Source organism: Piliocolobus tephrosceles, chromosome 1, assembly GCF_002776525.5.
Source record: "Piliocolobus tephrosceles isolate RC106 chromosome 1, ASM277652v3, whole genome shotgun sequence".
Taxonomy (NCBI): domain Eukaryota; kingdom Metazoa; phylum Chordata; class Mammalia; order Primates; family Cercopithecidae; genus Piliocolobus; species Piliocolobus tephrosceles.
In genome coordinates, this window is record NC_045434.1 from 186,110,762 (window position 1) to 186,138,033 (window position 27,272).

Genomic DNA, 27,272 nt, shown 5'->3' on the forward strand with positions numbered 1-27,272 from the left:
TTTTTTTTTTTTTTTTTTTTTTTTGAGACGGAGTCTTGCTGTCGCCCAGGCTGGAGTGCAATGGCGCGATCTTGGCTCACTGTAAGCTCTGCCTCCCGGGTTCACCCCATTCTCCTGCCTCAGCCTCCTGAGTAGCTGGGACTACAGGTGACCACCATCACACCTAACTAATTTTTTATATTTTTAGTAGAGATAGGGTTTCACCGTGTTGGCCAGGATGGTTTCGATCTCCTGACCTCGTGATCCGTCCACCTCGGCCTCCCAAAGTGCTGGGATTACAGGCGTGAGCCATTGCACCCAGCCCACCCTCAGAATTCTTTATCTTCTCTCTCATTTACTCTCTAAGAGATATCACACATTCTTATGGATTTAATTATCAGTAAGTCAATGATTCCCAAATTTTCATCTCTAGCTCCTTCCTCTCTGACTCCAGACTCATATCTGACTTCCCTCTCAATATTTACACTTGGAGAGCTGATGGGCATCACACTGTTAGCATATCCCAAACCAATCTCTTGCTTCCCAAACCCATGCCCCTTAAATCTACCCCTCTTCTCCCCACGGTCCCCATCTAGCCCATTTACCCACTTGTTTGGATGACAAATGACTCCTTTTATTTCCTTGTGAGGCACATCCAAACCATCAGTAAATGCTGTCCACACTACTGTCCAGGTATTTCCTGAATTCCATCACTTGTCACCACCTCCACCACTAAGTGCTCTAGGTCAAGTCACCATCACCTTCACCTGGACATTCCAACAGCCTCCAGCCTGGGTTTTGGCTGTACCCACCCCACCTAGCATGTTCTTCCCACAGCAGCCAGACTGAGCTCGTGTTCTATTGGGGAAGCAGACATAAATACGAGGAGTAAAATACATAGTGTGTTAAAGAGTTATTAAGTGTGAGTGACAAGACTAGGCAGAGGGGCTGGGCACGGTGGCCCACACCTGTAATCCCGGCACTTTCAGAGGCCAAGGTGGGCAGATCACTTGAGGTCAGGAGTTCAAGACCAGCCTGGTCAACATGGTGAAACCCCGTCTCTACTAAAAACACAAAAATTAGCCAGGCATGGTGTCGTGCTCCTGTAATCTCAGCTACTCCGGAGGCTGAGGCAGGAAAATCGCTTGAACCCAGGAGGGCAGAGGTTGTAGTGAGCCAAGATCGTGCCACTGTACTCCAGCCTGGGCGACAAGAGTAAAACTCCGTCTCAAAAAAACAAAACAAAACAAAAAAACACTAGGCAGAGGAAGGAACCATTTTAAATGGGGTGGCCAGAGAAGGGCACACTAAGGTGACATGAGCATTGCCTGAAGGCAGTTACACACAGTGACAGAAAAACAGCCACTCTGGCTTGTGCACAAGTGCTGATATTAACTCCTATATATAATCACACGCAGATAGGTATACAAATCCACAAATCTGACAGTGGGGGCATGGATCCCACAGCCAGACACCAGGCTCTGAATTTCAGCTCCACTCCTTGCTAGTTGTGTGAGAACTTGCCAAGTGATCTATGCCTCAGTGTCCTCATTTATAAAACATGGACAACTAACACACACCTTTGTAGGGTGGTTGTGAGGTCTGAGTGACTTTTAATACATGCGAGGTGCCCAGAAGACTGTTTGGCAGCCAGATGGTCAAAGCTCAGTAAATGTTAACTTTGACTTCTGCTTCTTACACAGTGTGGCTGATTAGATGCTCTGTAGGATGCTCCCATCAGAAAGCAATTATATCCTGCTGAGGACACAATTTTGAGGCACTGTTGGAGTTAAAAGAGGTAAAGGAGGTCTACAAAAGAGAGGACTGGGCCAGGTGCAGTGGCTCACACCTGTAATCCCAGCACTCCCAGTGGCTGACGCCTATAATCCCAGCACTTTGGGAGGCTGAGGTGGGAGGATCAACTTGAGGTCAGGAGTTCAAGATCAGCCAGACCAACATGGTGAAACACCGTCTCTACTAAAAAATACAAAAATTAGCCAGGTGTGGTGGTGGGCACCTGCAGTCCCAGCTATTTGGGGGGCTGAGGCAGGAGAATTGCTTGAACCTGGGAGGTGGAGGTTGCAGTGAGCCAAATCATGCCATTGCACTCCAGCCTGGGTAACAAGAGCAAAACTTAAACACAAAAAAAAAAAAAAAAAAAGAAAAAGAAAAAAAGAGAGAGAACTGAAGCCAGAAAGGCAGAGAGAGGGCAGCTCTGCTCTGTGGCTACTGAGCCTGGGCCCTGTGGTGTGAAGCCAGGGCCCTGGGCTCTGCTTCCTCAGCTCACCACAGGCCCCAAGCTCAGTACCACACAGCAGTGCCACCTTTCTTCAGTAGGACCGAAGCGGCTTCTGGTGGGTGGTGTTCTCTGGCCACTGGCAGAAGTAAAAGCAAATTCTCAGCCGGGCACGGTGGCTCATGCCTGTAATCCCAACACTTTGTGGGGCCGAGGCAGGTGGATCACCTGAGGTCAGGAATTCGAGACCAACCTGGCCAACATGGTGAAACCTCATCTCTACTAAAACTACAAAAATTAGCCGGGCATGGTGGCAGGTGCCTGTAATCCCAGCTACTAGGAAGGCTGAAGCACGAGAATTGCTTGAACCCGGAAGGAGGAGGTTGCAGTGACTGAGATCACATCACTGCACTCCAGCCCAGGTGACAGAGCAAGACTTCATCTCAAAAAAACAAAACAAAACAAAAAATAAAAGCAAATTCTCGCTGGAAGAAGTCCTCTTCTACTAAGACCTGCAAGAGTCCCACAGATTAAAATCCAGCTATCAGCTCATCAACAAAGGTCATAAAACACGCCAGAGGGCAGGTCACCAAGAATGGAGTCAGCAGACACAACACACAACAGATAGTGGAAGTGTCAGGTAGAGAATACTGCATAGCTATGTATAACATATTTGAAGAAATTCAGCATGTGCATGCAACAGAGGACAATCAGGAATAACCACACAGGTTTGGAAAATTACCACATAGAAAACGGAAATACTAGAGATGAAAAATAGCATTCTTGAAAAAAAAAATGCAATATAAATCCACTTATTTACATGCATATTGCTTATGTTGCCGGTACAGAGCAAACAGAGCCAAAAGGCTAGAGAGAGAATTTATAAACTAGAGGTGCAGTGAGACAAGGAATGAACCGAATGAGAGCAATGTTAGGAGGCAGGAATGACAGAAGCAGGGCTTGGCTCTGGCTGAATGAGGTGGTGGACAAATCCTCTCCTCACAAGGCAAGTATGAAGCTGGACAAAAATGATCCAACAGGCCGGGTGCAGTGGCTCACGCCTGTAATCCCAGCACTTTGGGAGGCCGAGGTGGGTGGATCTCCTGAGGTCAGGAGTTTGAGACCAGCCTGGCCAACATGGTGAAACCCCCTCTCTGCAAAAATACAGAAATTAGCCGGGCATGATGGTGGGTGCCTGTAATCCCAGCTACTCAGGAGGCTAACGGGGGAGAATCACTTGAACTCAGGAGGTGGAGGCTGCAGTGAGCCGAGATTGTGCCATTGCCCTCCAGTCTGGGAGACAGAGCGAGACTCCTTCCCTACCCCCCAAAAAAAGAAAAAAAAAAAATCCAACAACCATTTCAATGCTCTGGAAATTATCCAAAGGCATGAGATAATTTGCGAAGGATTTTTTTTTTTTTTTTTTTTGAGACAGTCTCGCTCTGTCACCCAGGCTGGAGGGCAGTGGCGCGATCTCAGCTCACTACAACCTCCACCTCACAGGTTCAAGCGATTCTCATGCCTTAGCCTCCCAGATAGTTGGGATGACAGGCGCCTGCCACCACACCCTGCTAATTTTTGTATTTTTTGGTAGAGACAGGGTTTCGCCACGTCGGCCAGGCTGTTCTCAAACTCGTGACCTCAAGCAATGTGCCCGCCTCAGCCTCCCAAAGTGCTGGGATAATTTGCAGAGCATTTTGTATGCTTGATAATGTTCTTGCCTAGGGCTGCTTTCATCCCCGGCCCCTCAGCTTGGTCCACGTGGATGTTCTGCTGGGTAGGGCAAACTGAGGATCAGCAGCTTCACTGGCTAAGTTGAAGGCATCTCAATTTGGAGTGTAATCTTGGGATTTGACATTGGTTCAAAAGCACAGCCAACCAAAAAGTTAGATAAATGGGACTTCATCAAAATGTAAAACTTTTGTACATCAAGGGACACCATCAAGAAGTGAAAAGACGGCCGGGCGCGGTGGCTCAAGCCTGTAATCCCAGCACTTTGGGAGGCCGAGACGGGCGGATCACTTGGTCAGGAGTTCGAGACCATCCTGGCTAACACGGTGAAACCCCGTCTCTACTAAAAAATACAAAAAGCTAGCCGGGCGAGGTGGCTGGCGCGTGTAGTCCCAGCTACTTGGGAGGCTGAGGCAGGAGAATGGCGTGAACCCGGGAGGCGGAGCTTGCAGTGAGCTGAGATCCGGCCACTGCACTCCAGCCCAGGCAACAGAGCGAGACTCCGTCTCAAAAAAAAAAAAAAGAAGTGAAAAGACAACCTGAAGAAAGAGAAAAATTTTGGGAGGATGAGGTGGATGGATTACAAGGTCAGGAGTTCAAGACCACTTGGGCAACATGGTGAAATCCCATCTCTACTAAAAATACAAAAATTAGCCAGGTGTGGTGGTGCACACCTGTCATCCCAGCTACTTGGGAGGCTGACGCAGGAAAATCGCTTGAACCCAGGAAGGGGAGGTTGCAGTGAGCTGAGATCATGCCACTGCACTCCAGCTTGGGCAACAGAGCAAGACTTAAAAAAAAAAAAGGGAGAATGGGAGAAAATATTGCAAACCATACATGCATATATGTGATTAGGGACTTCTATCTAGAATATATAGAGAACTCTTCTAACTCAATAGTAAAAAGACAAATAATCCAATTTTTTAAATAGGCAAAGGATCCAAACAGACATTTCTCCAAAAGAAATAAGCACATGAAAATATGCTCAGCATCATTAGCCATCAGAGAAATACAAATCAAACCCACAATGAGATACCACTTCATACCCCCCAGGACAGTTTTCATTAAAAAGATAACAAAGAGCTGAGTGAAGTGCCTCACAACTGTAATCCCAGTATTTTGGGAGGCCAAAGCAGGAGGATCACTTGAGCACAGGAGTTCAAGATCAGCCTGGGCAACCTTTTCTCTACGATAAACTTAAAAACTAGCCAGGTGTGGTGGTGCACACCTATAGTCCTAGCTACTCGGGAGGCTGCAGTGGGAGGATCACTTGAGGTCTGAGGCTGCTGCGAGCTCCGATTGTGCCACCACACTCCAGCCTAGGCAACAGAGCAAGACCCTATCTCTCCAAAATAAAAGAGTATACCATGAACAACTTTATGCAAATAATTAGAAAACTTACATAAAATATACAATTAAAAACATGTAACTCCACAATTGATTCAAGAATTTTACCCTCACTTTTGTTTAACTATTAAAGAAATTGAAGAAGTTGTTTAAAATAATCCCATAATGAAAAAAATATGGCAAGATGAATTTACAGACGAGTTTTACTAGCTTGCAAGGAAAGATGATTCCCATCTTATTTATTTATTTAGAGACAGAGTCTCGCTCTGTCACACAGGCTGGAGTGCAGTGGCACGATCTCAGCTCACTGCAACCTCTGCCTCCTGGGTTCAAGCAATTCTGTCTCAAGCCTCCTGAGTAGCTGGGACTACAGGCATGTGCCACCACACCTGGCTAATTTTCTGTATTTTGAGTACAGACGGGGTTTCACTGTGTTAGCCAAGATGGTCTCGATCTCCTGACCTCATGATCTGCCCGCCTCAGCCTCCCAAAGTGCTGGGATTACAGGCATGAGCCACCATGCCCAGCCAATTCCCATCTTATATAAGATCCACCAGACAGACCAGGCATAGTGGCTCACACCTATAATCCCAGCATTCTGGGAGGCCGAGCCAGGCGGACCACAAGGTCAGAAGTTTGAGACCAGCCTTGCCAACATGGTGAAACCCTATCTCTACTAAAAATACAAAAAAATTTAGCCGGATGTGGTGGTGCACACCCGTAGTCCCAGCTATTTGGGAGGCTGCGGCAGAATCAAGTGATTCTCCTGTCTTAGCCTCCCAAGTAGTGTGCACCACCATGCCCAGCTAATTTTACATTTTTAGTAGAGATGGGGTTTCACTGTGTTAGCCAGTCTGTTCTTTGAGACCAGGGTGCAGTGGCTCACGCCTGTAATCCCAGCACTTTGGGAGGCTGAGGCAGGCGGATCACGAGGTCAGGAGTTCGAGACCAGCCTGACCAACATGATGAAACCCCATCTCTACTAAAAATACAAAAACTAGCCAGGTATGGTGGCGCGCACCTGTAATCTCAGCTTCTCGGGAGGCTGAGGCAGGAGAATTGCTTGAATCCGGGAGGTGGAGGTTGCAGTGAGCTGAGATTGCACCACTGCACTCCAGCCTGGGCAACAGAACAAGACGCTGTCTCAAAAGAAAGAAAAAAGAAGAAAAAGGAAAACTAGATTCAAAATCAGGAACATGACAATGATGTTCACCATCACTATTTCTATTTAACATTGTATGAGAGATCCTAATTACTATAATAAATTAATAAAATGAAATTAAAAGGCAAGAATGAAGAGAATGAAACAAAAATTATTATTCACAAATGACATGTCTGTCTTCATAGGAAACTTGTAAGAATCTACAAATGAATTACTGGAAATAATCAGAGTTTAGCACCATGGCTGGCTATAAAAACAATATAAAAAAATCAATGCATTTCTGTATTCCTGCAATAAACAGAAGAATGTCTGTTTTTTTAAAGACATTAAAAACTCTGAGATACCTAAGAATATCTGGGAATAAATCTTACGAAAATTATAGTTTTATGGCCGGGGGCAGTGGCTCACGCCTGTAATCCCAGCACTTTGGGAGGCCGAGGCAGATAGATCATGAGGTCAGGAGATCAAGACCATCCTGGCTAACATGGTGAAACCCCATCTCTACTAAAAATACAAAAAAATTAGCCAGGTGTGGTAGCGGGCACCTGTAGTCCCAGCAAGTCGGGAGGCTGAGGCAGGAGAATGGCATGAACCTGGGAGGCGGAGGTTGCAGTGAGCCAAGATCGCGCCACTGCACTCCAACCTGGGTGACAGAACAAGACTCTGCCTCAAAAAAAAAAAAATTGTATAGTTTTATGTATAAAACTAAGCCAGGCACCGTGGCTCACGCCTCTAATCCCAGCACTTTGGGAGGCCAAAACAGGAGAATTGCTTGAGCCCAGGAGTTCGAGACCAGCCTGGGCAACACAGTGAGACCCTGTCTCTACAAAAAGATTAAACGATTAGCTGCACATGGTGGCTTGTGCCTGTAGTCCCAGCTACAAGAGAGGCTGAGGTGGAAGAATCGCTTAAGCCCAGGAGGTTAAAGCTGCAATGAGCTACAATTGCCACTGCACTCCAACCAGGGTAACAAAGACCCAATGACCCGTTCTCAAAAAGAAAAAAGAAACCCCCCAAATTGTATAAAACTCACATGTAGAAAATAATAAATGATGCTGGAACAACTCATTGTCCATAGGGAAAAAGGTATAATTCTATCACTCATTAAAATCATTACTACATGAATAAAAGCACTAATATGAAAAACATTTTAAAAGTTTTAATATAGATGATTATCCTTCTAAACTTGGAGCAGGAAATGAGTTCTTTTTCTTTTTTTTTTTTTTTTTGAGACAGAGTCTCACTTTGTTTCCCAGGCTGAAGTGCAGTGGTGCCATCTAGGCTCACTGCAACCTCCATCTCCTGGGTTCAAGCGATTCTCACGCCTCAGCCTCCCAAGAAGCTGGGATTACAGGTGCCTGCCACCATACCTGGCTAATTTTTGTATTTTTAGTAGAGACGGGGTTTCACCATCTTGGTCAGGCTGGTCTCAAACTCCCGACCTGGTGATCTACCTCATTCAGCCTCTCCAAGTGCTGGGATTACAGGCATGAGCCACTGTGCCCTGGTCTCAAAGACCAGACTGGCTAACATAGTGAAACCCCATCTCTACTAAAAATACAAAATTAGCTGGGCATGATGGTGCACACTACTCGGGAGGCTAAGACAGGAGAATCACTTGAACCCGGGAGGCAGAGGGCAGTGAGCTGGGCTTGCACCACTGCACTCCAGCCTGGGATTACAGGCATGCCCACCACGCCTGGCTAATTTTTATATTTTTAGTAGCGACAAGGTTTTGCCATGTTGGCCAGGCTGGTCTTGAACTCCTAACCTCAGGTGATCCACTTCCCTTGGCCTCCCAAAGTGCTGGGATTACAGGCGTGAACCACTGTGCCTGGCCTGTGGGTGTTAAATTTTATAACATATGTGTTACATATACTTTTGACATGTGTCAAATATTACATTAAAAGATAAGTAAGCCTGGACCACTGGGGTGCTGTGGGTGTTTATAAGCAACCGGACTGGTGGGTCTCCCAGAGAACACCTCCCAATCCCTGGTTCCCTGGGCACTCACCTGATTGCCGTGATACCACTTTCCGTGGGACCAGCTTCTTGATCTATGCAGAAAAGAAGTAAAGGGTGAGCATCCCTAATCTAAAAATCAGAAATCCAAAATGCAGGCCAGGCACAGTGGCTCACACCTATAATCCCAGCATTTTGGGAGGCCAAGGTGGGTGGATCACTTGAGGACAGAAGTTCAAGACCAGTCTGGTCAACATGGCAAAATCCTGTCTGTACTAAAAATATAAAAATTAGCCAGATGTGGTGGCATGCACGTGTAATCCCAGCTACTCTGGAGGCTGAGGCAGGAGAGTCGCTTCAACCTGGGAGGTTGCAGTGAGCGTCGATCCTGCCGCTGCACTCTAGTCTGGGCAGCAGAAAGGGGCGACGCCTCACATCTGGCTAATTTTTATATTTTAATCAAAAATGATCCAAAATCTGAAACTTTTTGAGTGCCAATATAACGCCTTAAGTGGAAAATTCCATACCCGACCAAACTCATGTGACAGGTCTCAGTCAAAATTTTGTTTCATGCACAAAATTATTAAAAATACTGCATAAAATCACCTTCAGGCTATGGTTTAAGGTGTATATGCAACATAAATGAATTTCGTGTTTAGGTTTGGGTCCCATTCCCAAGCTCTTTTTTTTTTTTTTTTTGAGATGGAATCTTGCTCTTGTCGCCTAGGCTAGAGTGCAATGGCACGATCTGGGCTCACTGCAACCTCCGCCTCCTGAGTAGCTGGGATTACATTATGAGCACCACCACGCCCAGCTGATTTTTGTATTTTTAGTAAAGACAGGGTTTCACCATGTTGGCCAGGCTAGTCTTGAACTCCTGACCTCGTGATCCATCTGCCTCGGCCTCCCAGAAATGCTGGGATTACAGGTGTGAGCCACCGCGCCTGGCAGCTATCTCATGTATATGCAAAAATTCCCAAATCCGAAACACTTCTGCTCCTGAACCTTTTGGATAAGGGATACTCAACTGGTATTATATTCCAAAAGGAGCCGCCACATGTCTAGGTCCACCCTCATTTAGTGACCCTCCAGGTAGGTCCGGAGAGTGCCACGATCCCCACCTTTGTCCAAAATAGCCTGCCCCCACCACCTGAGTGTCTTGGCTCTGTACTCACTGGCGGTGGTGGGAGTACGAAGTTGTCTGGAAAAACTCCTCTTCGTCCTTGACACTCTCCTTCCCACCAGCCCTTATCCTCTGTGGTCTGGAAAGAAACACGCCGGTGGGGAAGTGAGCCAGATCCCCCAAGGTCCTTTCAGGGGTCCCACTCCTTCTTATAGATGTAATTTCAACATTTATTTTAGATTCAGGGGGTACATGTGCAGGTCTACCCTTTCTCAACACCCACTTCCCTGGGCCCCCCACCCTGTTCCTCTCACACCTTGCTGAGTACGTTCACCACGTCCCCCCTCCGCAGCATCAACTCGTCTGGGGCCTCAGGCTGGTAGTCAAACAGGACCCTGTAGGCCTCAGGGTGGGAGACTGGGAAGAGGTCAGTCCACTGTCCTCTGAAGCCAAGCCTCCCCCATTCATCAGCAGCCCCCGCCTCCATCAGCCTAGCTGGCCCCAAGTCACAACCTTGGGAGTGGCTGAGGGGGTGGGGGACCCTTTGGATGGGTGCTCACCTGTCTGCAGGTAGTCTGGAGGGCTGTCATAGGCCAGGCTGCTCAGCTAGTGGGGGAAGGGGCAGGGAGGAACCAGATGAGCCTCCAACCACCCCAAGAGGAACTCACCACCTCTGTGCCCACTCTGAGCCAAGTTACCTTGGGAGGTCGCTGGGGACCAGGGCTGACTGAAGGCATGTCTGGGTTACCAAAGCCTGGTGGGGGACAGTGAGGTTAGGGAGGGTGCTAATTCACAGGTTAGGTCATGGGAGAGGGTCAAAGGGGTCACAGGGTCAGGATATGTGAATCACAGGCTCATGCCACTGGGAGGGTCATTGGAGATTGCGAGTCACAGGGTCGAGGTCTCACTTGGGGGCCCACTGTCCAGCAATTCCACAAAGTTGGATGGGAAGGCTCCCAGCTGCCCGTTCTTCTTCCCCAGCCACCAGCCGTCCTCAATCTGGGGAGGGGGAGGACGCAGGGGCATCTGGTTCTGCCCCAAGGATCCCTAGGATAATCTTCCACCCTTGGTTCTGCCCAAGCACCCCTTCCTCCCTCAATCCCGTGCTTCCCCATAGCTGCGCCGCTGCCATTCCCACCGTCCACACCCTCACTTCCCACCCCGCTCACTCGGGAGGCGCGTTCCATCATCTTTCCCCAAACGGTCCCATCACCTCACCCCTCACCTCCTTTATCATTTCCACGATCTCCCCAGCTTGCAGCTTCAGCTCGTCCTTCTGCTCTGGGCTGTAGTTGAAGTTCACTTTGCACCATCTTTGGGGCCTGGGGTATTTGGCAGGATGACCTAGCACCGGACAAGCGCGGCGGAGCTCGAGCCGCCCCAGTACGAGGAGCTGGGGGTAACGCGAGGCGCGCACGTAGCCTTTGGTACCTCCAGCCCCGCCCCAGGGCGGAGCATTGTACTCGAGAACCAATCACAGGCCGCAGAGCGGGGCCCCCCCCCCCCCCGGGGCCCCGCCCAGAGCCGCGCCCGTCACCAAGAGCTAGAGGCGCCGGGGTAGCACTGACTCCGCGCGCCTGCCCACCGGACCCCATCCCGGCCCTTGCACTCACCTCGGCGGCGCTCACAGCGCGGTCTCCGCGCCTCTCTGGAACCCCGCAGGGTCTCTGGGATTTCCTGGGAATGAGGGCACGGGGAAGGCTCTCTCAGCTCCCGCGGGGCGCGCGCTGAGACCCCACAGCCCGCCCCTGGCTCGGCCTCACCTGCACCAGGCGCTCGGGGAAGAGGCCATAACGGCCCCCTAGCTCTCCGCGAAGCCAGCCCCGCGCGGGCACCCAGCGCACCTGCCGGACCACGTCCCCGGGCGCCAGACTCAGCTCGTCGTCCTTCTGCGCGCGGTATCCGGCCAGGACGAGGACCTCTGCGGACGGAAGAAGGGGCCGGAGCGCGGCTCAGAAAGGCCCAGGCGGGGCAGCCTGGCCAGGGCGGGCGTGTCCCCAGGCACCGTAGAGGGCAGCGGGGGCCGGGGGGTGGTGTGGGCTCTTGCCATGTCCACGGTTGCAGAGAGAGGCCACCTCAAAGCCTCCGCACTTACCCATGGTTTCCGGGGCGCCCTCCAGAGCCTGGCGGCTCCCGCTGACGGCCGAGGACTGGGCCTGCGCAGGGTGCGACCGGAGGCAAGACAGTAGGGTAAAGGAGGCGTAGCTGCCAGCCGATAGGTCGGTCGGGCCAGGTGCTGGGAGTGGGTGTGGAGAGGGGGCGGCCCGGCTCAGCAGGTTCAGCCCCCAACCCCGGGGTGAGGACTCTAGGGTCTCTGGCCTGTGCAGCGGTTACAGCTCCGTCACAGGCTTTTCCCGCCTACCTAAATTTTAGGCCAGCCGCCTCTCCCTTTCGCTCAGCGTTTGCCCGGGGGCTCCCAGCTACAATTTGCACAGAGCCTTCCCAGGCCCACCCTCCCCCAGCTCACAAGCTTTTGGCTTCAGGGGAAAAGGTGGAGAGAGGCACCTACCAGGGTGGGGTCCTCCAGCAGGTAGCAACCGCTCTAAACCGGCCTTGAGTGAACGAAGTGGCTGCCCTTGTACCAGCAATAACTTTGAGTGGACACTTCCAGTCTTTCTTGCAAGGCGTACTCCTCTCTGGCCGCGTATCCACCCTCTACCCCCACACAGGAAGGAGACAGCAAAGACCCCTGCTTTAGGGCCAGAGGTCTGGTTTGGTTTGGTTTCAGAAAACACCTCCAGGTTCTCTCTGGGAGTTAGGCAGGGAGAATAAACTTTACGAGCTTCCAAGGTTTCTGCTCACAGTTGAGCCCCCAGCCGGCAGGAGTCTGAAGGTTAGGGCCCACCTATGGCCAGTCCATGTGGGATAGGCTCTTTCAGGTAGAAGGCTGAGCCTACTAACCACATCCCTTGACCCCTGCCCCACTACCACCACGGAGGAAGCCAAAGTCCTTGCCTATGACACCAGTGGAAAAAATGTTTCTCCTGGGGTGTCCAAGGTACACAATGCTCCTCCCAGGAACGAGTGTGTCTGTCTGGGACTTAAGCAGCCTGCGCAAGGCCCCACAGGCCCTTTGTCTTTCAGGTTTTCTCAAACTGTTGTGGGAAGTTATCTACCACCCTCAACACACACACACACACTCAGGGTGACAATGAACAAAGCCCGTTTACATCTGCCACTTCATTTATTTTATTTGCAGGAGGAGTTGAAACAAATTTTAAGGGAGATTTTCATTTTCCCCCTAAACATGAATCATTCAAGTAAAACCAACTTAACTATAGAAATGTAGCAAAGTAAGGGGAAAGCAGCACAACAACCCAAGAGGCAAAGGCTGGGGGGAGAGGTGGGTGCAGTCCGCATATAACATATGCATAAATGCCTTATGATTCACCTGCTCAGGACCGCCTCCCCAGAAGGCAAGCACAAGGACCCATTTTAAGAGGATGTTTCCCCCCAAACATCTGAGAATGCTTCAACTTAAACAGCTTAAGGTTAAAGACAAGAAAGAAAGAAAAAACCCAAAAAAACCCCATGAACCACCCAGCCATAACCACCTTCCTTAATCGATCACAGGAGTTTCTTTTCATTTTATAAAAAGATTAATAAAAAATATTGAAAAAATTTTCTCATCTTATATTTGTAAAGATAATAGAATTCCTAAGTTTCTTAGAAAACAGACCAGACACTGCCCTCCAGTTTCCACCCCGTTGCTGGGAGGATCAGCAGGACTAGAAAGTTTGGGATACTGGAGCTGCTGGTGGAGAATAGGGAAGTCCAGCCCAGAAGAAATCAGGAAATAGGGCTCAGGGGCACGTGAGGTGTGGTTAGGAGCAACTCCACGTGATACATGGCTGCGCAGAAAAGGGGAACACAAGGTGGTCGGAAAGGCCTTAAACTCCTCCTTGACATACAAAATCGGTTTTTACAAAGATCCAAGCAGTTTGGTCCCAAACTGAGGTGAACACTTCAAAGTTTATTCACATGCTTTGTTTTCTCTTTCAAGAATCAAAGTTTCCCAAATTAAATGTTTCTAATATTACTACATATGCCTAAAAAAAGAAAAAAGAAAAAAAAAAGGGCTTTTTAAAATCAGGACAGGGGAGAAGAGATTGAAAATCATCAAATTAGTCCTCTTAGCTCCAAATGAAAAGAAATTAGAACAGAACTGTTGGTTTCTAATAGGAAACAAAAATCCAAGCATCGCTCTCCCGCCCTACCCCTGCCCCCACCCCCACACACCAACAACAAATGAGAAAAACAGCTAAAGCCCAATGCATTGTGTTCTGCTCAAGAGCTGGGCCTGACCCCGGGCTCCACGGCCAGCCTCCTCTGTCCAGTGGGAGACAGCGCCAGGGATGCCTTTTGTGGTAGTACAATCTGCACGGCTGGTGGGGGGTGGGGGTAGGATTTACGCAATCTTCTTGAGGTTCCTCTGTTAAGCCAGCCATCTTCCCAGTGCCTCTCTCCCCTGGGCAGGAATCCCGTCAAGGGTGGCCCCTACTCGGTTGTGGGCTGTATATTGTCCTTCTCTTCTCGGTTCTCTGTCCCACTCTCGTCGTCTTCAATCTCCCCTTCCTCTCCACTGAACTTGTCATGGGCCCACTTGGGGCTGGTACTTGATTTCCGGAACATGAACCGGCCCCGACCCCGAGGAAAGGCTCCTCGGCCCCGGCCCCGGCTCACCCACTTGTCACTGCCTTCTCCTTCACGGTCATCATGCTGAGGGGAAAGAAAATTGCCATCAGTGCCAGAGTGAATAAGATGTGGCCAGAGCGCTCTCCTCTGCACCCACCCAAATGTGCCTTTCCCAAAAGAACCTGTGCCCTAAACCCCCCCCTTTTGCTCCTTTTCTGCACTTCTCCCTGTCCCCTGCTCCAAAAATGCCAGTGGTTCAGATCCACAAGAATATCAGTTGAGTGATGTAGAAATTTTAAGGTAACAGCTTGAGCATTGTAATGATGATGGCAACGATGATGATGATGATTCACTGAGCATGAACCCTTCATAGTTTAAGGAAAATAAAGTCACTGAGCACTGAAGTAAGACATTTATATACTATCTCATTTAATCCTCATATCTACCCTATCATTATCACCTCCCACTCTGCAAATGAGGAAAAAGCTTAGGAACTTTAAGCAACTCCATATGATTTAGTACATCCTCTCTCAAAGGATGGGTCTGAGAAAGCCAATCACAACAAAACGTGAAACTCCATGTGAACCGGGTTGTTAAGCAGTTAAGAAAGGAGGCAATGCGGCTGGGTGCAGTGGCTCATGCCTATAATCTTAGCACTTTGGGAGGCCAAGGCGAGCGGATTGCCTGAGGTCAGGAGTTCGAGACCAGCCTGGGCAACACGGTGAAACCCGTCTCTATTAAAATATTAAAAAAAAAAAAAAAAGCCAGGCATGGGGGTGTGTGCCTGTAGTCCCAGCTATTCAGGAGGCTTGAGGCAGGAGAACCGCTTGAACCCAGGAGGCAGAGGCTGCAGTGAGCCGAGATAGTGCCACTGCACTCCAAATGCTCAGAATCCAATGCTGGGGCTGGGGCTCTTCCTGACCCTCCAACTCCACTCTCATTTTGTATCTCCCCTGTTTTATGCAAGGAGGTAGTGTGACAAAGTAGAAAGAACACTTAACCTACATTTCATTTTTTTTTTTCTTTTTCACTTAGTTCAAGGAAAGGATTAACCCACATTTCAAACAATCCTTGCTCTGACAATCTCATGAGACAGAAGGAGGGATCCAATCAAACAATGAATGAGAAAACATTTTGAAAACCAGCAGTCATTACCTTATCAGCCCCAAGACTTCAGAACCTAAACCATCCCCCACACAAGCTAGGGTCTTAGGCTGTTGGAGCTCAGCTCAGCAGAAGTGTCAGCTTCTTCTGACCACGGCTGCTTGTTCACACTAAATCAATCAGGCTGGCAATACTCTCTCAGGTGGCAGATAGGGGAAAGGGAGATGGCCTTTAATTCTTCCCCTACAGCAGTCCCACTCCAGCACCCAACCTGGGCCCAACCAACTACAATTCCCTAGAGATAAGTTCAAAGGTCCTCTAGTAGCCTCAAAGCAGCTACCAGCAGCAGCAACCCTAGAAAAGGGATGGTGGCCATGCACAGCCATGCATAACCATGCACAGGAAACACACAACCTGTTTCCTAGCTGTCCAACTGACAACATAGATTCATTCCAGCCATTCTAGCAGGTGATGGAGATTCAGCTGCTCCTTTACCTTAGTTCTAACACTCACACCGGCCTGGATCTTCGCCTGCTGTTACATACCAAGGCCAAGAGAGCTCACTCAAGGCTAGGAACTCCAGCCTATAAAAGTCCTAATCTGAAGGAGGCCCAGAGTGCAGGGGAATGATCAACAGCTTAGATGAGAGAAGCCCCAGTGGCATTTCATTTTGGAGAGACATCCCTTTCCTCAAAGAGATCCTGAGCTGTCTTTCTTGTCATTCTTGCATGAAGGAGTGGCAGTGAGGGACAGCAGCATTGGGGAAGGGGTATGGCTCTATCCACAGGAATGAGGGGGGCTGAGGGTGGGGTGGTGGTTGAGCAGTAAAACAAGTTCACAGACTAAAAAGACAAGACCAACGCTTCTTGCTTATCTTGGAATCCATAAACATCTTCAATGATAAACCCTTTGAAGACCAAGACTGCCTCTCTAGAGGACACCCATCCAGTTAGCACTATGCAAGTATACACGCCCCAGTGCAATATTCCTGCACATAAATTTAATCACAGTTTTGGACAAACTAATTAAGGCCTGGTATCAGCTACTGTGTGTGTCAAAGGCCCTCTGACCCTTCCTGGTTATCCCCAGACACATACCAAGTAATACTTCTTGCTTTTGGGTGTGTACTCTGGGTCCCACTCCTCTTCCCGGTTTCTTTTTTGAAAATCGTTGTTGCTGTTGTTGTTATTGTTCCCAGAGTAGTTGCCTCTGCCCCAGCCTCTTCCTCTGGCTCGAAACTGCTATTGCAATAAATGAGGGAAAAAGGAACAAAGGATCATGCCAGGAATGGGGAACAAACCCCCCTGCTTTCTGTTCAAACACTTTTCTGGTGTGGAAGAGACAGCTGTCTTCCAGTCATATGCTGGTCAGCTGGTTTCCAGCCATTCCCTTTCTGCTCATCTCAAGTCTGTAGCCTACACAGAGGACAAACCTGCCCCAAGGGCCTCCCTATAAACAGCAGTAGTCTAAGTAAGTGGGGGAAGTTCTGAGACCAGAAGCCGTAAGACGCTTTCTAGCTAGGTGATTAAGAACAGAAAAGCAACAAAAAATGGAAAGGCCAGGAAATGTGGGAAGAAGAACCAAAGATTCCAGGGTCTTTGGATTGGATTACTTATGTCAAAGGCTACAAAACTGGTATTCTGATGAAACATAATCAGAGTTGGTAGGAGCAAGGGGCTTAGAGAAAGGGGGAGAGGGGAGGGTCTTACAAAGGTTCCTCGAACTCTGCCACCTCCTCTTTCACTTGGACCCACAAAGTCTTTGGTCCCCAGTCTTGATTTGTCAAAGCCCGTGGTGCTCTCCTCTCTTTCCTCTGTCTCTTCAGTGTACTCTTCTGCTTTGTAGGAGTGAGATGACTGGGAGGAAGAGGAGGAGGATCTGGACCTGTCTCTTGCTCTCCGATGCTTCCTGTGAAAAGAGAAGAGCCAGGGTAATCAATCATCTTCTAGGGGACACTGCTTGTCTGGGGCCTCATGGATAAGCACAGGACAATCAAAAGTGTGCCTGTGATGAAGAAACTGATGATGAGTAACCTTATAAAACCAGCTCACCCCCAACCTACCCACCCAAGATACTTCCCCTCAATTCTGTCAGTCATGTTCACATGACACATCTATGTTCAGAGACACATCTATGTCTGAGCCTGTGATAAACATGTGACATACACAGAAGCAGGAACAAAACACAGTCCATGGCCTCCAGTAGCTTAGTCTAAGATACAGGTATGAATTAATAAGGGAGAAGGAAATTAACACTATATTGAGAGCTCCGAAGTATCTGGTATTGGGCCAGATAAATAGCTTTGTATATTATCATCGGTTAGTGCTTTCTATTACTTTTATTTCTTACAGGAATGCTACCTGTCTTATAGGATTCTCTAAATAAACAATGTGTTTAAACACTTTATACCAACATAGCTGGCATGCAGTAAAGGGCAACATGACTCAGTATTATTTCCCTCATTTTACAGGTAGGAGGCTCAGGTGAGAGAGTCAAGCAGAGCCCGGATTCTAACCTAGCTCTAATTATACAACGACTCCACATATTACCTCCCACTGAGCTCAAACAGGTTGTGTCACTAAGCCTAGGATCTGGCGTAACTATCCCAGAGTTATGTCCCTTCCCCTTCCTTCATGTGGGGGAAATTACAGACTAGGGCAAATTATCTTAATACGATGAGTCACTGTCTATGTACTAAGGTCAGTACCAGCCCTGCCATGTGATAGTGGAGGTCACTGAATACCTCTAGGGGGCAGCAAGGCCAGGATCCCAGGAGTAGAGTAGCAGCAGAGCCAGCCAAATGTCAGTAACCTATCATTGTCCTTCCCTCCCTCAGTCTTCCATTATGAAAGGTATCATGCTCCCTGCTCCTCACCTACACATACTTACTCATACAAAGGGGAAATCTAAGTTACTGTCATAGGATTCACATAACTTCAACTTTGACCCCACTAAATATCCGTGTTATTTCAAGAGGTTTTCAAAAATAAGACTCTCTGGCTGGGCATAGTGGCTCTCTCCTGTAATCCCAGCACTTTGGGAAACCAAGGCGGCTGGATCACTTGAGGTCAGGAGTTCAAGACCAGCCTGACCAACATGGCGAAACCCCATCTCTACTAAAAATACAAAAATTAGCTGGGTGTGGTGACAAGCATCTGTAATCCCAGCTACTCGGGAGGCTGAGACAGGAGAATCACTTGAACCCAGGAGGCAGAGGTTGCAGTGAGCCGAGATCATACCACTGCACTCCAGTCTGGGCGACAGAGTGAGACTCTACCTTAAGAAAAAACAAACAAACAAACAAAAAACTCTCAAAAGGCCTCAAATTTGAGTCTTAGCATTGTCTCTCTTTTTTTTGTTGTTGAGACAGAGTCTCCCTCTATCGCCAGGCTGGAGTGCAGTGCTGTGATCTTGGCTCACTGCAACCTCCACCTACTGGGTTTAAGCGATTCTCCTGCCTCAGCCTCCTGAGTAGCGGGAATTACAGGTGCCCACCACCATGCCCGGCTAATTTTTGTATTTCTAGTACAGACAGGGTTTCACCATGTTGGCCAGGATGGTCTCAATCTTCTGACCTCATGCTCTGTTCACCTCGGCCTCCCAAAGTGCTGGCATTACAGGTGTGAGCCACCACACCCAGCCAGCATTGTCTCTTATTAGCTGTGTGACCTGGGTAAGTCATTCTTCAGTTATATAAAAAAAAGTTCTGGCTGGGCATAGTGGCTCATGCCTGTAATCCCAGCACTTTGGGAGGCCAAGGTAGGCAGATTGCTTGAGTCCAGGGGTTCTAGACCATCCTGGGCAACATGGCAAAACCTCAACTCTATAAGAAATACACAATTAGCCAGGCATGATGGTGCACACCTGTAGTCCCAGCTGATTGGGAGGTTGAGGTGGGAGGATCACTTGAGCCCAGGAGGTCAAAGCTGCAGTAGGTCACTGATATCATCACCACACTCCAGCCTGGGTGACAGAGTAAAACCCCGTCTCAAAACAGGCCAGGTGTGGCAGCTTATGCCTGTAATCCCAATGCTTCAGGAGGCCAACGAGGTGGGTGGGAATCACTTGAGCCCAAGAGTTCAAGACCAGCATGGGAAACATAGCCAGCCCTTGTCTCTACAAAAAAATTTAAAAAACTAGCCGGGCATCGTGGTGCACATCTATACTCCTAGCTCAGCCTACTTGGAAGGCTGAGGCAGGAGGATCACTTGAGCCCAGCAGTTCAAGGATGCCATGAGCTATGATTGTGCCACTGCACTCCAGCCTGGGTGACAGAGCAAGACCCCATCTCAATGGGCCAGGTGTGGTAGCTCAAGCCTGTAATCCCACCACTTTGGGAGGCCAAGATGGGCGGATCACGAGGTCAGGAGATGGAGACCATCCCGGCTCACACAGTAAAACTCCGTCTCTACTAAAAATGCAAAAAAAATTATCCAGGCGTGGTGGCCGGCACCAGTAGTTCCAGCTACTTGGGAGGCTGAGGCAGGAGAATGGTGTGAACCCAGGAGGCAGAGCTTGCAGTGAGCCGAGATCGTGCCACTGCACTCCAGCCTGGGCAACAGAGAGAGACTCTGTCTCAGAGAAAAAAAAAAAAAAAAAAAAATCACAGAATACTGGGGTTTGCAGGGGACTCGTTCAAAGTCACATAGCAAGTCAGAAGTAGGCATGTGTTCCAGGGAGAGGAAATCAAGAGTTAGTTATCCAGACTCAACTCTGAAATGCCTGAGGGGTTCATGTTCCACTTCTAAGTGGTGGCCCAGGCACTACTGTACTACTACTTCCATTCCCTGCTGAGGATTCGCAGGTTCTTTATCTATGGGCAGCCCTGAAAGCTGCCAAGGCTCCTAATGCGTAAGTTACACACTGGAATGGGAGACAAAGTAGAACAAAAGATCTGTGTTTGAGGTCAGCTGACACTTGTGATTTTTTTTTTTTTTTTTTTTTGGTGCAATGAAGTCTCCTCTGTCACCCAGGCTGGAGTGCAGTGGTGAGATCTCAGCTCACTGCAACCTCCGCCTCCCAGGTTCAAGCGATTCTCCTGCATCAGCCTCTGAAGTAGCTGGGACTACAGGTGCGCAACACCATGCCTGGCTAATTTTTTTTTTTTTAAGTAGAAACAGGGTTTCATGATATTGGCCCAGGCTGGTCTCAAACTCCTGACCACCAGATGATCTGCCTGCGTCGGCCTTCCAAAGTGCTGGGATTACAGGTGTGAGCCACTGGGCCCGCGCCCAATACTTGTAATCGTAAGGTACATCATTCTAAGCTTGGCTTATCTTTCAAATGGGCAAAATGGGTATCACACCAACTGTTCGACTTATCTCAAGGGGTTATCAGAAAATTGATACAAAAACACAGCCAGGCACAGTGGCTCACACCTGTAATCCCAGCACTTTGGGAGGCCAAGGTGGGTGAATCGTGAGGTCAGGAGTTCAAGACCAGCCTGGCCAACATGGTGAAACTCCATCTCTAAATACAAAAAATTAGCTGGGTGTGGTGGTAGGTGCCTGTAATCCCAGCTACTCAGGAGGCTGAGGCAGGAGAATCACTTGAAGCAGGGAGGCGGAAGTTGCACTCTAGCCTAGGCAACAGAGTGAGTCTCTGTCTCAAAAAAATAAAAGCTTGCCAGCTGAAGTTCAGAATCAGCAGAAGTGTTGCTTCTTACCAGAAGGTATGGGGCTTCAATTGTGCAACTTTTTGTGACACATGATTAAAAAGTCATGGAACATTCAAAAACGTAAACAGAAACATCAGGACATAGGCATGAATATTGCCCCACAAAGTTCAACAATGCCACCTTTGTTTAAGGAGTACCTGGAACACCTCTCCTGGAACTGTCTGTAAAACTAGTTTATTAAGATCAACAATCATGTCCTATCTAGTTCCACCCTGTTTCTTTGACTAAACAGTGTTATTACTTGACAATGACTTTGTGCCATTTCTAAAATACAACCTCCCCATGAAAATGTGTGATGAAAAAAGGCACATCTGAAACTGCAAAAGGAATTCCCAAATGATTCTAATGATTCTCCACACCATCCCTGTGGTCAATTTAACAGATTAACTTCTGTCATGAAGCCTTCTTTGGACAAAGATCACACTATTTTGATGTAGAAATTGTTTTCAAACTAGGGACCCTACTGATATTTATATGGATTAAAAGAAGAAACAAGTTGCTGGAATTACTAACCCTAAACTCCTGTGATTTGAAAGTTCTGGTGTACAGCCCAAAGGGGGCAGACAAGAAACTTAAGAGTCTAAAAGGGGTGACAGGGGCTTACGTACTTCTGTTTCTTTGATCCTTTATGAGTTTTCTCTGTTTTCTCAGCTGACCTTTCCCTTGAGTGGCTGGAGTCTCGGGAATCCACTGATTCTCTCGATTTACCTCGTTTAAGATCTCTCTCCTTATGTTTTTTACGACGTTCAATATCAAGGCGGAGATCAACAGGATCATCTTTGTATTTTCCCTCAGCCTATCAAAAGATAAGTCAAAATTAAGGTTTCTGGGATTCAGAGCCATCAATTCAACCATCCCACAAACTGTGGTTTTTACTCCACTGGAGGGGTGCAGAGGAAGCACTGGGAAATGTGAGGCATCTCACCCAACCTTGGAAGGGATGCAGGATGTCCCACAGAAGTTACTCCATAAGGATCCCTCACAGAACCCAAGCCAGTTCTCCAAAACAATGATGCTGGCCTTCTGAAAATGCTATGCATTGATCTCAGTTTGTTTCTTTTCTGGCCCAGTAATGACTCTGGCTAGTTTAGAAGCTGAGAAGGCTGGCCGGGCGCAGTGGCTCACGCCTGTAATCCCAGAACTTTGGGAGGCTGAGGCAGGCGGATCACTTCAGGAGTTCGAGACCAGCATGGGCAACAACCAAAACCCTGTTCTCTACTAAAAATACAAAAATCAGCCAAGCAAGGTGGCGTGTGCCTGTAATCCCAGCTACTAGGGAGGCTACAGCAGAAGAATCGTTTAAACCCAGGAGGTGGAGGTTGCAGTGAGCCAGAGATCGCGCCACTGCACTCCATCCTGGCCAATAGAGCAAGACTCTCTCTCTCTCTCAAAAAATAAATAAATAAATAAATAAAATTAAATTAAAATGTTGAGAAGGCTAAAATTAGCTCTGGAAGAGTAGGTGGTTGGGCTGGTTCAGGCTTAGCCACCACTGAGAGTAGAAATGCTCACCTTCCCCTACCTATACTGTAGTATCCACGCATGGCTTATCCTCCACTTGGAATTATCTCTGAGTACTGAGTCCAAAGAGGGACAATGGAAGACTTAAGCAGCCTTCAAAACCCTGAGTTATGCTGAGAAATTTCTCTAGAAAGGGAATATTAAAAACTATAGGGAATTCATAAACTGGTATTACCAGGTGAAAGAAAAGGGAAGGGAAGGGGAAGGGGAAGTGGGAAAGAAAGAAAGAAAAAGGAAGGGAGGGAGGAGGGGAAGAAGGGAGGAGGGAAGGAAGGAAAAAACTTCTCTGCTAGCTTCCTAAGCAGTACAGCTATGAAGGTATGTTTTGCAGCAGCAACAGCACACCTGCTCAGACCACTGCAGCAAAGGCTTTCAACAATTCTTGGGAAACTCAGTGGGGGCAAAGATGCATGGTAGTTCCAGGACATCCCACACTAGGATTTGTCTCATGGAGGTACCTCAGGGAGGAAATGAGCAGTTCACTCTGCATTAACAATTTATATACATGAACTACTAAACTTAAAAAAATTAAGTTTAACAACAGGAGTGGCAGAAAGTAGGTTTATAGTTTTGTTTTGTTTTTTTTTGAGACAAAGCTTCGCTATTGTTGCCCTGGCTGGAGTGCAGTGGCACGATCTTGGCTCATTGCAACCTCCACCTTCTGGGTTCATGTGATTCTCCTGCCTCAGCCTCCCAGGTAGCTGGGATTACAGGCATGCACTACCACACCCGGCTAATTTTGTATTTTTAGTAGAGACAGGGTTTCACCATGTAGGTCAGGCTGGTCTCAAACTCCTGACCTCAGGTGATCCGCCCACCTCAGCCTCCCGAAGTGCTGGGATTACAGGCTTGAGCCACCTTGCCCGGCCGTTTATTGTTTTATCACTTAATTTGTTTCCTAACAGAGGGAACTGGGCCTCTGCATCCTCCAATGAGCAAAAAAAGACAAAAAGACAAATGCAACACTGCTCCCAGGGGTTGGCTTTTTAGGGCATGGAGGACAAGATCTCTTCTGATGTTTTAAAGAAAACCTTGGGTTTTACATGGCTAGTGCCAAGCTGGAGAAGGGGTACTCGGAGGAGGAAAGAGGGGTGGGAGAGAAGAGAGACTGCCCAAGAGCGCCTCTCATCACATTCAACCAACAAGACAAATTTTTTTTTAGAAAAGGTTTCAGCAGCATTGGAATAACCATCTGTAATTTTAAATGTCAACTGTATATGTGAATGAAGATCAATAAATACTAAGATTTTTTAAAGCCCAATTTCGTTATTTCACAGTAAAAGATTGTACACAAGCTTTAACTTCTTAATAACAGTGTTTACGTGCACATCATTGCAAATGTAGCTGGGCCATCAAAGTAATGTTTAACAGTAATTGACAGATGATAGATATGGTACAACGTTAGGAAAAAAAACTGGACCAGCTGTTTAAAAACAGTCTACTTAAGTTAAGACATGAATATTTCACTCTTCTCTGACATGCATGTCTTTCTGAAATCATGGTTGGAAATAGTGCATGTATACAGTTGATTTGATAATACTTACAAGCAGAAAAATATCACAAAAAGTTTCTTCTCTCATCATGGGCACTTGTTCCAAAACTCCTCTCTTTTTTTTCTCAAGCTCACCTCAATAGACTTTGGGGTCATTTACCATATTCTAACCACTTCACAAAGGTTGTTGATACATTTAATAAAAATTAACCCTTTGTAGTTCATTTTTAGAATTATGCCCATCCTTAAAAGAAAAACACAAACTTAAGTAGAGAGTAATTTAAACAAACACATTTCTGTCAAGTTCATGCCCAACGCACTCATTTTGTTGGAATTACTGATCAAATCAACAGTTCACCTTGTAGCCAGGTTCCCGGGGACTTTTCATTTCATCATGAGCCAAACCATGTTTTCTGAATGTACTGGGGGAAATGTCTATTCTCCTAAAATTGAAAATACAGAACAATATAGTATTCCATTGTGTGAATATGATACTGGTAATATTCTAGCTCCTAAGTTGGGTAACAGATTCACAGGCATTATTTTTCCTTATGTTTCATGACTTATGTATGTATTACTTTTACTCTTTACTTACATACTTATACTCTCCCGTAGGCATACACACACACAAACAGAGTCCCAGGTTCCCAAAGTGTGACAGAAGTTAGAGGTTTTTGTTCTCTCTCGGTTTTGCTACACACAGAAAGATGGACTCACCCACAGCCTTAAAGGTAAGGCCAACTTTGTTTCTAGTCCCTATCCACTGAACTGACTCCCACAACCAAATGGAATAGTCTTTAAACCTGCTGGGCCTTAAAATTCTTTGAGATAATCCTACAAGCTACCGCTTCTAGCCCCCAGGCAAATTCTTCTAAAGGAATCCAACTACCATGATTTAATCCATGACTAAACTACCATGAAATATTAATAAATGGGTTTGCCTAAACAAATTAGCATTAGGCCGGGCACAGTGGCTCATGCCTGTAATCCCAGCACTTTGGGAGGCCGAGGCGGGCAGGTCACCTGAGGTTGGGAGTTCGAGACCAGACTGGCCAACATGGTGAAACCCTGTCTCTATTAAAAATACAAAAATTAGCTGGGCATGGTGGCGCACGTCTGTAATCCCAGGTACTTGGGAGGCTGAGGCATGAGAATTGCTTGAACCTGGGAGGCAGAGGTTGCAGGGAGCCTGGTTGTACTCCAGCCTCGGTGGCAGAGCAAGACTCCACCTCAAAAAAGTAAAGAAAAATGGCCGGGCGCAGTGGCTCAAGCCTGTAACCCCAGCACTTTGGGAGGCCGAGAAGGGCGGATCACAAGGTCAGGAGATCGAGACCATCCTGGCTAACCCGGTGAAACCCTGTCTCTACTAAAAAATACAAAAAACTAGCCAGGCGAGGTGGCGGGCGCCTATAGTCCCAGCTACTCGGGAGGCTGAGGCAGGAGAATGGCGTAAACCCGGGAGGCGGAGCTTGCAGTGAGCTGAGATCCGGCCACTGCGCTCCTGCCTGGGCGACAGAGCGAGACTCCGTCTCAAAAGAAAAAAAAAAAGGAAAGAAAAGAAACTAGCATTTACTCTACCTACTCACAGTAATTTCAGGCTAACATTTGCCAGCTCCCAGTAATACAGGAGTTAATCTATGTCAAGAGAGCTGTTTTCGGCCGGGCGCGGTGGCTCAAGCCTGTAACCCCAGCACTTTGGGAGGCCAAGACGGGCGGATCAGGAGGTCAGGAGATCGAGACCATCCTAGCTAACACGGTGAAACCCCGTCTCTACTAAAAAAATACAAAAAACTAGCCGGGCGAGGTGGCGGGCGCCTGTAGTCCCAGCTACTCGGAGGCTGAGGCAGGAGAATGGCGTAAACCCGGGAGGCGGAGCTTGCAGTGAGCTGAGAACCGGCCACTGCACTCCAGCCTGGGCGACAGAGCGAGACTCTGTCTCAAAAAAAAAAAAAGAGAGAGCTGTTTTCCTCAGGCCCAACGTGAGAGACTATTGTCCCAAAGCATGTCCTGTACACTCTAAAATATAAATGCCTACAGCTCTCTTAGAGTCCGAAGGATGTTACCGTAAATTTTGTATTAAAGGTGCATTAGCAGCAGAATTTAACATGGTGAGTTTAATGTCTGGTACAAAGTATTTTATTACAACATCCAGTATAAGGCCAAGGTCCTTACCTGTGTATCTCTGGGCTTTTCTTGTTTTTGGCTGCCTCCTGCTCAGTTCCTCTCTTTAGGTATTTAGTAAAGCGTTCATGTAATGTCATTCCTGAGGACCCAAAGTGATGCTCTGTTGGGATTAAAAGAAACACAGTATGTTACCAAAGGCAGACACAATGTTTTAACTCTTTTGCAGGAACCGGTAACCACAGAGATGCAACTAAAGTAGTTAAATCCACACAACATATATACTGAGAAGAGGAAGGAAAAATGGCTGGTTCAAACACAGTCCCATATTGGGCATTAGATTTCCACTGTAGTTCCCATGTCTTAGGACAGAAGCTTGAAGTTTATTCTCCTCAGAAATACAGCACCAACTCTTGCTTGAGTTTACATTCAGAGGGAACCTGCCAACTGGCCCAACCCAGCTTCTCCATCACTTCTCTTAGCCATTCCCTAACCTGCCCAACTCCATTTGCCCAGGGGGATGATAGAATACTCTGAAGGAAGAAATTCACACCACAAGGTCCGTAAGAGATCACTTAGAGGAGAGAAGACAGAGATGCTAGAAAAGTCATTTTGCTATTGGCTTTAACCTGTTCTCTTGGTCACAGGTTACCAGCATTTCAAAATGCTAAGCTCTGCAATTAAAACATGGAAATTGTTCCCTGAACACAATTTCCTTCAAGCCAGCCCCTAGCTTCAAAGGCCCTTTAGATGAGATACAGGGCCCCCCAAAACTCCTTATCCACCCACTCATCCTTCTTCTAAGTGTGGAACACCAGCCTGAAGCAGGCCAGGGTCTGGACTCACCTTTAACATGGTGAACAATGGTCACTATATGTTGGGCAAACAGTTCTGAGGGGCTACGCTGAGACTGAGCTGATTCTATGTGTTGGAAAATGGAACGAAACTCCTGTTCCTTTTTGTTGCTATGGACTAGATCTCGGCAAAGCTTGCGTTCCTGAGCCAATAAGCCACTGGGTCTGAAAAAGAAATACGGGGAGGCCCAATTAGAACATGATATACAGAAAGAACATTAAAACCATAAAAATACTTTTTTGAAGAGTTTTAAATCCATCCATAAACTTCTTTTCTTCCTACCGAAGTTGAAAGTAACTTCAATGCACTGTAACTATGGAAAAGGAT

At 47.6% G+C, this 27,272-nt stretch overlaps 2 protein-coding genes across 3 annotated transcripts in view; both read right to left on the minus strand.

Moving 5' to 3' along the window:
* Positions 1 to 11,691, minus strand: part of SH3D21 (SH3 domain containing 21) — a 14,360-nt gene extending 2,669 nt beyond the window's left edge. The window contains exons 1-10 of the mRNA XM_023232179.2: positions 11,636 to 11,691; positions 11,304 to 11,461; positions 11,154 to 11,217; positions 10,766 to 10,884; positions 10,449 to 10,539; positions 10,239 to 10,294; positions 10,101 to 10,146; positions 9,857 to 9,957; positions 9,593 to 9,679; positions 8,470 to 8,512 (exon numbers count right to left, since the gene is read on the minus strand). Coding sequence (XP_023087947.1) covers positions 8,470 to 8,512; positions 9,593 to 9,679; positions 9,857 to 9,957; positions 10,101 to 10,146; positions 10,239 to 10,294; positions 10,449 to 10,539; positions 10,766 to 10,884; positions 11,154 to 11,217; positions 11,304 to 11,461; positions 11,636 to 11,639 — 769 coding nt within the window. The 5' untranslated portion in view covers positions 11,640 to 11,691. The remainder of the gene's footprint in view (positions 1 to 8,469; positions 8,513 to 9,592; positions 9,680 to 9,856; positions 9,958 to 10,100; positions 10,147 to 10,238; positions 10,295 to 10,448; positions 10,540 to 10,765; positions 10,885 to 11,153; positions 11,218 to 11,303; positions 11,462 to 11,635) is intronic.
* Positions 11,692 to 12,705: 1,014 nt separating this feature from the next.
* The window catches only part of THRAP3 (thyroid hormone receptor associated protein 3), a 49,808-nt gene continuing 35,241 nt past the window's right edge, over positions 12,706 to 27,272 (minus strand). The window contains exons 5-11 of one of the 2 annotated variants that reach the window (XM_026455700.1): positions 26,937 to 27,109; positions 26,142 to 26,253; positions 24,328 to 24,412; positions 21,565 to 21,752; positions 16,989 to 17,187; positions 16,377 to 16,517; positions 12,706 to 14,259 (exon numbers count right to left, since the gene is read on the minus strand). In XM_026455700.1, the coding sequence (XP_026311485.1) occupies positions 14,038 to 14,259; positions 16,377 to 16,517; positions 16,989 to 17,187; positions 21,565 to 21,752; positions 24,328 to 24,412; positions 26,142 to 26,253; positions 26,937 to 27,109 (1,120 nt within the window). In that variant the 3' untranslated portion in view covers positions 12,706 to 14,037. Of the gene's footprint in view, positions 14,260 to 16,376; positions 16,521 to 16,988; positions 17,188 to 21,564; positions 21,753 to 24,327; positions 24,413 to 26,141; positions 26,254 to 26,936; positions 27,110 to 27,272 lie in introns of both variants that reach the window. The other variant, XM_026455699.1, reaches the window with a different exon arrangement.